The following is a 13,120-nucleotide window of genomic DNA, read 5'->3' as shown; positions in this document are numbered from 1 at the left end:
GCTGTTCATTTTCACCAAAACAACTACTGAAATAAATTTTCAGTTTGTTCCGGTGAATTCCTAACTCCACCAATCTCTTCATTTGTGGATATTCATGCAGTCTGGTTTCTTTCCTTAATAAATGAAGTAATCGGTACAATGCTAGCCATAGCTTTAAAAAGTTTACTACTGATTTTAAAGGTAAATAAAGCATTTCAATAAAAATAATATGATGAAATACCATGCTATATAAAAACACTGAGGGGCAAAATCAAACACAATTACATACTAAATTATTGTACATTAAGAGCTGTAAAAACAACACATGCTCATTACCTGAAATTACCGTAATAACACCATGTTTAAGCAAAGGCATAAAGACGACTTCGTCTAAGGTACGCTTCAGTCCTCTCTTTGAGGTGGCGTCCTACTACTTCCAGAAGGAAAACCACACTGCTTCCACGGGCTTCTAAGACCCTGCACGCAGGGGCTCCTGCGGCGCCCCCTCAGTACACTCTTCTTTCTTACTGTGCACCGACCACACTGGTCTCTTCTCTGACTCAACCTGCCAAGCGCTTTTCCACCTTAGACTTGGCACTTGGTCCATCATCTTCCTGCAGTGTCCTTCCTGAAGCTCTCTCCCCATGGCTGGCTCTTTCCCATTTCCCAAGCACACCTCAAGTGTCACCTACTGAGACCACACCACTCATCCTGACTACATTCTTGACTGCCTCCCCCAGGAATTCCTTCTTTATCCCTCTCTCCACAATGTTTATTTCCTTCAGAGCACTTACCAAAATCTGAACTCATCTTTGCTTCACAGTTTGCCTATATTCATTCCTTCTCTGTGTCGTTACTGCCCACTTAGCACCAGTGACTGACTGCTCATAGCTGGAGCTCTAGAAATATTTGCTGAATGAATGAAAGTTATACTCTCCCACTATGTAGAAGTATATAAATAGAAGTACCACATGTTGATTAGATAAATGATCTATGAATAAAAATTGCTGTAGGTTTACATTTATACTACATCTCACCGACTCACTTTTGAAGCACTTAGCTTTCTGTGCTCTCAAATATTAAATGTTACAGGAATTTAATTCCTCTTTCCTATTTATAAGGATTTTCACTTGGATATTTACTATTGATATTTTGGGGAATATGACTAATATGAGATGGTAAATCCATTTAGTAACCTCCCTATGAACAAGGCAATAATTCGCTTCTGTTCTCTTGCAATGATTTGTCAAAGTAAATTTCTTACCCTCCAGCTTTATAAAGTGTTCAAATACCACAAGCCACCCTGGCAATACGGTGCAGCACAAAGTGCAAGCATTCCAAGGAGGCTGTATGTTGTTTTTTCAACATCTTATAATTACTTATTTGTGACAAATAAGTAATGCCAGTTTTTCATTTAGGTTAATAGCATCAAATTTCTTAAATAAATTTTCCTCTTAAATAAATTTCATTTAAAAATTTACTTAGTACATAGATATACAGATGGTACGGATGATCTGAAAACCAAATACTAAGGTCTGGGAAACACTGGATCAGATTGCCTCAAGAGTCTTACTTTTTCCTTCTGTTCACTGCTCAACTAATCTGCTGTGCCAGGGTCTGTAGGTACAGAATGATTACGAACCTCACATACCCTCAAGAGCCCTGATTACAAGATGTAATATTTTTTTATTTTATGAAAATAACATTGTCTTTACTTTGTATAATAAGGTCTAATTGTGTTTAACAAATGTTTTCATAATTTAACAGGAATCTCTTCAAAAGCAAAGGAACTGAAAAGAGCCAGAAAACATTGTGGAATTATGAAGTGAAAAGGATTTAAATAAAAAAGGCATTTAAATAAAACATGTACCTCACAATAAGTTTTAATACTTTAAAAAATGCCCCTTTTCCTGAAGGCACATCTCTAAATCCTGTTTTAGCACTTACAAAATGAGCTTATGTATCAAAGAAAGAAATCTATCGAAACCGAAGAAACTAAAAGAAACTGAGAACAATTTAAAGAGAGGGATACAGAAAAGATCTGAGCAAAGACATAGATCATCATAAGATTGGTTGGCCTCCTAAAGAGATTCTATAAAGGAAACTAAACTCATTTGAATTATATTTACTTTCACTTCTCTTGGTTGAAAGTCATACTTTGAAAAGAAGGGGCTGTTTGCACTGCAGCCTACCCTTGTTTGTTTATTAAAACCAATCTTAGCAAGCTAAACTTTTGAGAAAATGTCACTCAACTACAGTGTCTCACACAAAGAGTGACACCACTAAACTCCATCTCTAAGACTCGTAACTTGGGAGTCATGTTAGTGCCTTTTGTATTAACCTACTTAGGCGATTTTGTTGAACAAATATTTACGGAGACGTAACTACGCTGGAGTCTAAAGACGCTAACATCAAAAAAAAAAAAAATACTTCCTGACATTTATAATAGGGGAGGCAAATAGACAAGCAAAAGGTAAATAAATAATCACCGTTTAATTCCAGCAATAATAAAATCATGGCAATAACCATGATTTGGCAACCGGCATGATTCTGTGGAGGGGTAGGGTAAGGCCCAAAGTGCTAATTACCTACTCACTAGCCTCCTTCCTTACTGGCAGGGCCCCACACGCCTGGGGTGGCAACGTGCCCCGTGAAGCAGCATTTCTAGAGGCAGCTACAGGGAGCCAAGACGATGTGAGCAGAATCAGCAGGAAAGATTTCCAGAAAGGCACTTTTCAAGGAGCTGAGTACAAAATATGCCCTTTCGAGTCTTTTCCTACTGCAATTCTTCTACCCGTCCAGAAAAGAGGAGAAACGGGTTAGAAGCAGCCGGGGCCGCTGAGGATGTCAGGGCCGCCAGACAAGCCCGATCTGCCTCCACCAACAGGTATCATACATGAGAGGAAAGCCAAGGCTTCTGTTCAGATCATTCTCGTGTGACTTTTCTAAGTGATCGAATCTCTTCTGCTAGATATAAGTGACATAAACATAAAGACCATTCAGGTGATTTTAGTAAAGAGGCGGCATGTGCAGGACTATGAGAGACGGAGAGAGTTCCCCAAGCAGAGGTGGAAAGCAAGGCACGGCAGTCCGTTTCTTAAGTCCCTGCAGTGCGGCAGGCTGCGGGAGGGGAGAGGCGCAGGTAAGGCGAGGCGCTCAGAAGAGGAAACGAGTGAGACACGTTGATTGACTCCGTGTGGGGAGGCTCCTCCAAGCAGGAGTCCGACTCGATGACCTCCGGTATTCCAGGGCCAATGACTGGAACGTCAGGGGTTCTTCTCAGAGAAGAAGGAAAAGAGGAGACGACGAGTTCAGCCTGAATATCGATACACCGAGCCCCGGGGCCTGGGAATCTCAGGTAAGATGGAGAGGCTCAGGGGGGAAGCCCGAGCTCGAGGAATCACTAAGTGTGACTGCTAAAGCCGAGAGGACACGTGGGAAATGGCTGGAGGGATGTTTCTCGGCTTGGGCTGTGTGCGGAGTGTGTGTGTCTGGGCGGGGGGACCTGCCATTTGACCGGCAGCTCTTGCCCACTGGCGGGTGGTCCTCAGGCGGGCCCGGGTGGAAGGCAGGAGAGCGCCGGGGTGGGAGAGCCACTTGAACAGCAAGGGCCGAGGCCGAGAACAGCAACCGCGGAGGGCGGAGGGCGGAGGGCGTTGGAGGGCCACGGCGGGGACTGCGGGAGGCCACCAGATGCGGGACGTAGGCTCTTTGGTCCCAGGGAAGAAGGGACTTCTGTGTTAGGGGTGTCGCGGCCTGCAATAGCAGCGTCACACGGCGGGCGGGCTAGAATAGGGAGGGAGGAAGGGCGGGGAGGGAAGGGGAAGCCACAAAAAGAAAAGGGCAAGACGGAAGGCCTGCAACTACTGGGGCCGGGAAGAAAGCGGGTGCGCGGGGAGAGCGGGGAGGGAGGCAGCGGCTGCCGGCGGGTGGACACCCCAGAGAATCTTTAAAGAAGCAGCGTCTGCCCTGCGGCCCTCTCACGGGCCACGATGGCTTGACAGACCGGGTGGGAATCCTCCGGCAGGGCACGATCCCGGCTGCTGTCCACAGATAAGGAAACTGAGGTTCGGGGACTGGGTACCTCCCAAAGCCCTGCTGTCCGGGAAGGGGCCCACCTCTCGACCTCTCGCCCTCTCGCCCGAATGGGCTCATTACGCGCACCTGCTTTCAGTGGGTTCCGCTCAATTCGTCACATTCCCTTCTACTGCCTCACTCCCGAGCCTAAACCGCCTAACCCCCTCAAAGAATTTATTGAATTTTAGTCTCATTCCATGTTTATCCGTTATCCCTGAGTGAACTGCTTTACCGTCGCTACAACACCTAATTCAGGCCCCTGAGCTTCCGAATAAATTCTGTTCAAGACTCATCTGATAGCCTCCAAGAAATCAACCACACTCCACCCCACTTAGTCCAGTCTTGTACCGGATACTGCATATTTAGCTGCATTGATCTTTATTTGTTACATGTTTCTACGCAGGCTTTTCACTTCGGTTTGGGGGCATGTCTTCCCCACTAATTTACCAACACCTGGAGAACAGAAGCCATTTACACGGTTTACTTTTTATTCCTGCATTATGTGCAGATAGAACTCCATTATAGGGAGCACAAGAGTGACTAAACAATGTGATTCATAAATAATAGATATATAGACACAAAATCCCCACACATATTTAAAAAGGACATATTCATAGTAGACATATTTTTCTAAATGTACAGTTTTTAAACATACAAAAAGGAGCAAAGTAACAAAATATAAACAAAGAGCACAGCCAAAGAGCTGTATGATTTAAAAAGCAGGTAGTCTCTAAATAAAGACTGACACATGTAATCATTAACTACGAGGAGCAACGTTACTAAACAAATGCCTCTTGGATTCAAATATAAATGTCTCCTTCTGTGTTTACAGACATAATTCAAGATCAAAACATTTAAGAACTTTTTTTTTCCAGTTCCACAATAAATCAAGCTATAGTTCACTCTACCTTTCTTAAGGCAGTATATCTTTTATGAAATTGTTTTCAGAATAACTGCGTTACAGAACCTATTACAGCCATTAAAAACGTCCACTATATGAGAACAAGGCAACATTTTCTATGGCTTCACAGGATGAATGTTCTCTAGTTTTCTATAAGCTTCTACAACGTATACCATATGCCGTTTGCATCTTTTATCTTGTGTATTATCAGTAACATTTATATTTACTGTAACATTTATATTTACTGTAATTTACTGCTCAGTAATGAGACTGTATCCAGATAAGATTACAAAAATAAGATATGAAATCTATATGCTAAAGTCGGTGATAAGTGTCCATTTGTTTTTAGCTTTAACCTGCTTTGAGGCAGAACCAGAAAGGAGTATTTCCTAAGGAATGTATTTTAGAAGATGCTTTACATAAAAGAGAGCATCATTAATTATGCCCGTTTGAGAAATACTGCCTCTGTCTTAGAGTGATTTCAATCTTTTGCAAGTGTTGCCGCTGCAAAAAGGAAATCGTTTTTTTTTTTTAAGTTTAATTAAGTGTTTCCCACTTTTGCCACCGGAACCAGTTGTTGAGTGCTATCTATTGACATCACTTAGTAGATAGTTGAGTATTACCTCTTAACACAGACTCAAATGATTTTCTTCTTCATTTAATCAGGTAACCAACAAGTCTTGTCAACATAGTAGTTTTATGCGTTTTTTTACCACAGAAACAATCTCAAGATGATTTATCCGGTAAGTAAACACACTACCTTAAGGTAAGGATTACTAAAATAAATTTAAACACCAATTCTTGTTAAAAAAAAAAAAAAAGTCTAACATCAGCTAAAATCTTTTAACAATGTAATTTGGCTAAATGTAAGGTTCTTGACCTGTTGACTAAAATTGTGGACTCTGACTCTTTTCCACAATGAAACCAAAAAAAAATACTGAAGCCTCAAATTAAATGGGATCAAGAAAGCAATACTTCAAATTTATTCTGTTCTTATTAATATGTAAGTCAATCAAACTTAAAACATGCAGAATTTAAATACTTATGGCAGAGCATGCACGTTAATTTTACTTACCAAGTCATATATCTGGTTTGCCAATTGTACCTTCTCATCTGCATCTTCCAAAGCTTTATAGTAATCCTGAATAAAAACATTTTCATTTCAAAAATAAATAATTTAAAAATATGTGTATTCAGCACATACAACTGCATTTTCATTATCATACCTTGTATTCAATGCCAGTCATCCTACAATAGCGATAAAAACCCAGTTAAGGATGGGATGGGGATGGGGTAGGCTTAGAAATTATATGTACAATGGCCAAGAATTAAAGGAGGATGTTCAACACTCCTAAAAAAGATGTAAGTGAAATTAAATAAGAGTCCGAATCTAGCCTCTAAACTAGTAAAAGTTATGTGAACTAATGATAGCTCTTCTCCTTTCAAAGAAAATGTCACGATTTATCTAATTTATAAAGAACATTTGCACTCTCCATTTTTAAAACTTTTTAATAAAAGTATAACTAATGAAAAGATTCTGACCTGCATGTCCCTCCTTTCCAATGTTCTGCAGCTCTCATTTTAAGTTAGGTATTAATTCATACAATTCAACCTATACTTTAGTTTTCTCCTCAGTATAAAGCAAATCATTTAAAAACAAAAACAGGATTCTATCAATTTCCATGGAGAACTCGACTCTTTAGGGTATATAGCGAAGCAGTACTACACCAAAAACTTAACAGGCTAAAAGGATGATGACTGACTTAGCGTTTTAGAGTTGACCCTTGAACACGGCAGGGGTTGGGATGTCAACTTCCGTGCAGCGGAAATCCACATATAAGCTTCTGACTAAAAGCTTAACTACTAATAGCCAACTGTTGACCCAAAGCCTTTACAGATAACATAAACAGCAGGTTAATGCATATTTTGTGTATTATGCTCTGTATTCTTAGGATAAAGTAAGCTGGAGAAAAAAAAATGTTATTTCCGAAAATATATTTACAGCACTGTACTGTATTTATCAAAAACAAAAATCCACGTATAAGTGGACCCATACACTACAGACCCATGTTTTCAAGGGTCACCTGTACAGACGGATATCTATACTCATACACATCTGGGCCTCCAGGTATCCTCCAAGCCAGGACTAATTCTGTTATATACTCTAAATTTTTTTCTCCTAACAGAAATAATCTCCCCCCCATGTGGCAAAATAAATTACACAATACACTAAATTTGTAGTTTTCAAATTTCTTTCTCAGTTGATCTTTGAATAATTCTGTGAAGGTTGTGGATGAAGGAATCATTACTACTCAGAGATACTAAGAGAACCTGTCCAATGTCACACAGCTAAATGGCAGTCACACCCAAACCCAGGCCTTTTATGTAGCTCTTCCAATGTATCCCAAATACCCTAGGTCACACATTTAAAGCAAACCTTGGGAGGAGATCTGATACTTATTCTAATATGGAAGAGACCTGTAAGTACTACACAACTAACCAAAACTCCAAGAACTCTGTATTTCTAGGCCCAATTCATATAAATGTAGCGTTTTAAACTAAAAGACCTTTTAAGGATGCTTTCAACTGTTAAGATTCTATTCCTCTGTGATTCCATCAACTTAGTTACCTAGCAATATATAAAATATGCTTCAAGGCCAGCTAATTTTCACCCCAGTTTGTGGCCATAATTGGAAGATAGTGTTATATCTGTCTTTACAAGGCAACTTTAATTAGCTATAACCAAAATAAAAGAAAAAATTGTACTTTTTAAGGATTCTATAAATATAACAAATTATTTAAATTCTAAAGAGCTGTTAATAACTTTCCTTCACTTTGATAACCAGAAAACTACTTCATTTTAAAATATCTTTCTCAGAGGGTCCCAATGTTTACCGATAAATCATCTAGTGTTGAACATACTTTTTTGATGGATGCCATTTGTTCTTCTCTCCACTCCGGCTTATTTTTCTTAGCATTCATAAAGAATTCACTGACTCTTTGTTCTAGCTGATCCATTGCATCTATGACATAATAAAAACATTTCATATTTAGATGACCAAATTCATACACTGAATATACATGCTTTGATTTGGAAAAAGAAAAAAAAATATCTGACAACACACACTCACTTGCCCAGTAATGTAAATATGTTATGCTCTGATTATGGAAATGCTTTAATTATTCTAATAAAAAAAAGTTAACAGTTTTCTCTGACAATTTATATTTGTTGTTATTTAAAATTTTTCCAGTAGTCAAAGTAGTCTAGTCAACAACGTAGATAGGTTCTATACCATAGTATTTCAATGGTACAGCCTTCAGGTCAAAAGCTAATGGTATTAAATCAGCCAAACGTGCCAAAGCACAATTTCCTATTAAAACTACCACTAGATAATCCTCATGTTTCTTTCAATAAGAAAAAGTAATAAAAAGATTTTAACCTTTTCCTATATGGCATTAAGCTCTCCATCATCTCCTATCATGACTGAAAGTAGAAGGTACATTTATTCACTTAATACACTGTATTATTTATTCTAGATAAGTTTTTCCCAAGTGTGTGCCAAGAATAATCATCTAATTCCATGTCTGCTAAGAAAAGAAAAGTGAAAAAAAAAATGATTCCGTTGCTATATAAGTGAAGGAAAACCGGCTGGAGATTTTTCAGGGCAACAATACAATAGGTTTTTCAAGATCCTAAGAAGTCTTAGTTACTTTTTAAAAAAATTTTTCCTTTGTTTAAATAAGCAATTTCTAACTTGTTTTACAAAGAAGTCTCTTTTATCAATCTATAGGATCTATTAACTTTAGAAAATTCTAGTTGTTATAAAATGCAAGTGTATAAAACCTCTCATCTGGGGCGCCTGAGTGGCTCAGCTGGTTAAGCACCTGCCTTTGGCTCAGGTCATGACCTCAGGGTCCTGGGACTGGGTGCCTCCAACCCCAGTCAGCTCCCTGCTCAGCGGGGGAGGCTGCTTCTCCCTCTCCCTCTGCCCCTCCCCTGCTCGTGTGCCTGCACCCACGTGCGCTCTCTCTCAAAAATAAAGAAAATCTTTAAAAAACATAAAAAAATAAAAGCTCTCATTTGTATCATCCAATTACAAATCACAAGAGAATTTAAAATTTGTAATGATAACGAAGCAAAAATAAGTCACCTTTTCGTGAACTTCTGCTTTGTATCAGGTACTATAAATTCTAGTTTAACTGTGTTATTTTAAATCCTCAGATGATCTCCATTCTATAGACAAGGAAAACCCCTCAGAAGTGGTAATGTGGGGATCCCTGGGTGGCGCAGCGGTTTGGCGCCTGCCTTTGGCTCAGGGCGGGATCCTGGAGATCAGGGATCGAATCCCATATCGGGCTCCCGGTGCATGGAGCCTGCTTCTCCCTCTGCCTATGTCTCTGCCTCTCTCTCTCTCTGTGTGACTATCATAAATAAATAAATTAAAAAAAAATTAAAAAAAAAAAAGAAGTGGTAATGTGGTCAAGGTCAAAGAGTAAGTCAGCAAAACTCTTTTTTTTTTTTTTTTTTTTTTTATGATAGTCACAGAGAGAGAGAGAGAGGCAGAGGGAGAAGCAGGCTCCATGCACCGGGAGCCCGACGTGGGATTCGATCCCGGGTCTCCAGGATCGCGCCCTGGGCCAAAGGCAGGTGCCAAACCGCTGCGCCACCCAGGGATCCCCGCAAAACTCTAATACGAACTCGGATCTATCTGACATCAAGATCTGTGCTCAGTCCTGTAGAAAATGCTACTTTAGCATTTCAACTACATGACAGTCAAAATGAATTCTGTGGGCAAGCTAAAGAAAGACACACAGTTCAGACTCCTACACTACGACCCACTGAACATAAAGAAGGCTTCCGTAGCCCATCACCTTGTATGCCGCATGGCCACATGGAACGCACCAGAGGCTCAGGAACCTATATTCACCACTGTGGGTATGAAAGCGTGGGGTGCGAGTGTGGGGTGGGGAAGCACGGGGGAAAGGACAGGCCCTCAGGAGCTGCGGGATCCTCAGGGTTCCTGGGTCTCTGATTTCTTTCCATGATACCCTTTTCTCCCCAGTCATACCCCCAAACCCAGATCCTCCTCCACCGCTACTTTTCGAGGAAAAAAAAAAAAAAAAAAAAACCTAGTGGCATGAGAAACATTTTACGTAGATAGCCTAACCGTAGCTAGAATAAATGGGATCAAGGCACGTATTTTCTTGAGGACAGACCGCATGAAGGCCAGCCATTAATATCAACTGCACAAGTTTTTTTGTTTTGTTTTGTTTAAAGTAACAAATGCAACTTTAATTGATTTCTGGATAAAAACTACTCAGTGCAGGTCAGTAACCATGGCAGCCCCTGCTCTTTTGGAGCCATCTTCGGGCTCCAATAGCCTCCAAGACCATCTGTTGGACGGTCTTCAGGACCTAGGTTAGCGAGCTATTTGCATGATCTCATGTCATCCACAGTATTAGAAAAACAAGGCATTAGATCAGTTTAGACGAGATGCGCTGCTGGCAGCCAAGCCTACATCTACAGAGAGGGTGACATCCGGGCTTAGGCGCACACCCCATCGTACATTTTAATCGTGTAACGTGTAACTCATTCCGCACTCGTAGTTCGCAGTACGGTATCCCTGCAAGAGAACCGGAACGGCTGCATTACATTCATTTCATAAAAGGGGGAGAAGGCCTGTGAGGTTCTTTCAGAGCACGACGGGCGTAAACTCGTACTCATTTTAACTGTGATTTTGCTCCAGGTGTTGACCTCCTCGTTTCCAAGGCACTGACTCTTTCCTTGCTTTGAATCGTAAACCCTTCACAAAAAACAAAACAAAACAAAAAGATCGGATAAACCAAATACTGCTCTATGAAAGAACAACGGTTAATTTTTTTTTTTTTTTTTTTTGGAGGGGGTAGGGGGAAGGAACCAGACTACCAAGCTACCACTGATGGATGAGAAGTCATCACTTTTATTGCAACAGATAAGCAGCTTTACAGGAAGGTCTATTTTCCTCACTCATTTTCATGGTGGGGGTGGGGGTGGGGGGGAATAGCATCATCCTGCTGGCGGGTGGGAACGCATCCTGCAAGGTGCGGCTTTGCAAGATTCAAGATTCGACATTCCAAGTTCACCGGGGTCACTAAAGAGCCACACCAACACCTAGGCTGCTGGGTTTTCCGCTCTGCGGAAAATTCTGAGCAGAACCAACTTCAGCAGAAGTCTAAATGCCGCAATCTACGTTCCGGACGCAAGGGCTCGGGCCAGAAACCACCATCTTCTCCACACCCACACCGACGTGCGTTAAAAGCTTGTGTCTACGTCCTCCCTGGAGGCACAGAAACTTTTATCGCAGTCTTGAATTCGGGAAAGGGACACACACGCGGGCCCCAGCGCCTCCTCCTCGGGTAAAAGCAAAGGGGGAAGCGGCGTGGGCAGCAACAGGCAAGATGCGGCACTGCCTTGTGTGTGTGTGTGTGTGTGTGTGTGGTTTTATGGTTTTGGGGGGGTTTTTTGGGCGTTTGTTTTTTTTTTTTTTTTTTTTTTTTAACGACTCCTTATGCACTAGCCCGTGAGCCGGAGGAGAGTCAGAGAGCAGAGGCGACGACGTCGGTGGAAGGTCTGGCCCCGACGGCGCGCGGCCGGGCGGGCGAACCGCCGACTTACTCTGCACCTGCAGGTCCATCTCGCGCATCTCCGTGAAGCGGTCCCGCAGGTCCATGGGCAGCTGCTCAATCACTGTCAAAGGGAGAGGCCGTCAGCGGGGCGGGGCCAACGGCGAAGGGCGCGCTGACGTCATGCGTGCGTGCGTGCGTGCGTGCGTGGGGGGGCGAAGGAGCCGGCAGCCCACAGCCCGGCTGCCAGTTACCGTGAGAAAGAAACATCCCCCGCCTCCCCCTCCCTCCCGCCATCCCGCCCGCCCGGCCGCTCGCGCGCCCGCCCGCCCGCGGGTCCCCCAGGCGGCCCCCGCCAGCGCCGCCCACTCACTTTCCAGATAGTCCTCTAGGTACAACATCGCGGCCCTTAGAGCTGGGGCAACGAGGGGGTCCCGGGGTTTATTTGTGTCACTCGCTGTCGCCGGAGTTTTGTCCCTTCCAATATGGCGCCTCCGCTAGCAGCACCCGCTCGGCTTCGGCGGAAAAAAAAAAAAAAAAAAAAGAAAAGAAAAAAAAAAACCACTTTGGCGCCTGACGGCGCTTGCCTCACTGCCGCCCGGAGCCGTCATTGGCCGGCTGGGGCGATGACGTCAGCCGGCCGGAGTCCGCCCGCGCGGCTTTGTGGGAAGTGTAGTCCGGTTCCCCCCCACGGCGAGGATCGGCGCGCCCGGCGGTTACCGGCGTGGCAACTACGAAGACCAGGCGGCCTTGCGCCCCGTGCGCCGCGGAATCCGAAATGCGGTGCCTCTGTTTATTTGTCGATGCCGGCGCGGGGCATGACGGGAGTTGTAGGCGCCCGCGGAACCCAAGTAGGAGCAACTTTCCACCTGTTCCCGGCCGGCGTGCCTCGGTTGCCCCGGCGGCTGGGAGTCGCGGGTTTCCAGGAGGGCCGGGCGGGTGGAAGGTGTTCCAGCGCCGGAACGGCCAGCGGGGTTCGGGGGACCCGCATTGTGTAAGACAGAACTCTTGGCTGGAACGCATCCTTAGTCTCCGACCGCTCAAAATACCCACGAGGCGCCTGCTTGGCTTTCCTGCACCTGGACGGGTGGCCGCCCTCCACGCGCTCTTTACCTGCTTTTATTCCGCGGTCCGGCTCGTCGTCACCGTGATGTCATCGAGCTGAACGCACAAAGTGCACCCACCAAAAAAAAAAAAAAAAAAAAAAAAAACAGAACTAGAGAACAGGCAGAAATAACGGATGGAGACTTGCTGCTGTCGAATGAGCTGTTCTAAGGATGACTTTAGGCGGTGTTGAGTAAGCAGCCCGCCCCCAGCTGTCTACACCCGCGGGAGGGGTCGTCTTCTACCCCGGGACTCCAACACCCCCCCACCCCCCACCCCCCCCGCCCCGTGATGGATTCGGTCCTTCACGGCTCAGTTTTCGTTTTCCTAAGAACGTCTGCACGCAGCACAGGTCGAGAGCATCGTTCTCTCCCACCTGCCTTAGCTCTCTGTTCGTTATCCTGGGAAATGTGTCTTCAGTTGGCAATTCGATGTTCTATTTTCACTTTTTTTTTT

The 13,120-nt window shown here is 43.6% G+C and overlaps 1 protein-coding gene across 1 annotated transcript in view; it reads right to left on the bottom strand.

Moving 5' to 3' along the window:
* ING3 (inhibitor of growth family member 3) overlaps positions 1-12,058 on the bottom strand; it is a 28,593-nt gene extending 16,535 nt beyond the window's left edge. Inside the window, exons 1-4 of the mRNA XM_055314854.1 lie at positions 11,934-12,058; positions 11,613-11,684; positions 7,880-7,980; positions 6,033-6,098 (exon numbers count right to left, since the gene is read on the bottom strand). Coding sequence (XP_055170829.1) covers positions 6,033-6,098; positions 7,880-7,980; positions 11,613-11,684; positions 11,934-11,961 — 267 coding nt within the window. The 5' untranslated portion in view covers positions 11,962-12,058. The remainder of the gene's footprint in view (positions 1-6,032; positions 6,099-7,879; positions 7,981-11,612; positions 11,685-11,933) is intronic.
* Between the last annotated feature and the right edge of the window lie 1,062 nt (positions 12,059-13,120).

Source organism: Nyctereutes procyonoides, unplaced genomic scaffold (genome assembly GCF_905146905.1).
Source record: "Nyctereutes procyonoides isolate TBG_1078 unplaced genomic scaffold, NYPRO_anot_genome, whole genome shotgun sequence".
NCBI lineage: Eukaryota > Metazoa > Chordata > Mammalia > Carnivora > Canidae > Nyctereutes > Nyctereutes procyonoides.
The sequence above is the reverse complement of the archived record's forward strand: the minus strand, read 5'-3'. Positions and strand labels throughout refer to the sequence as shown.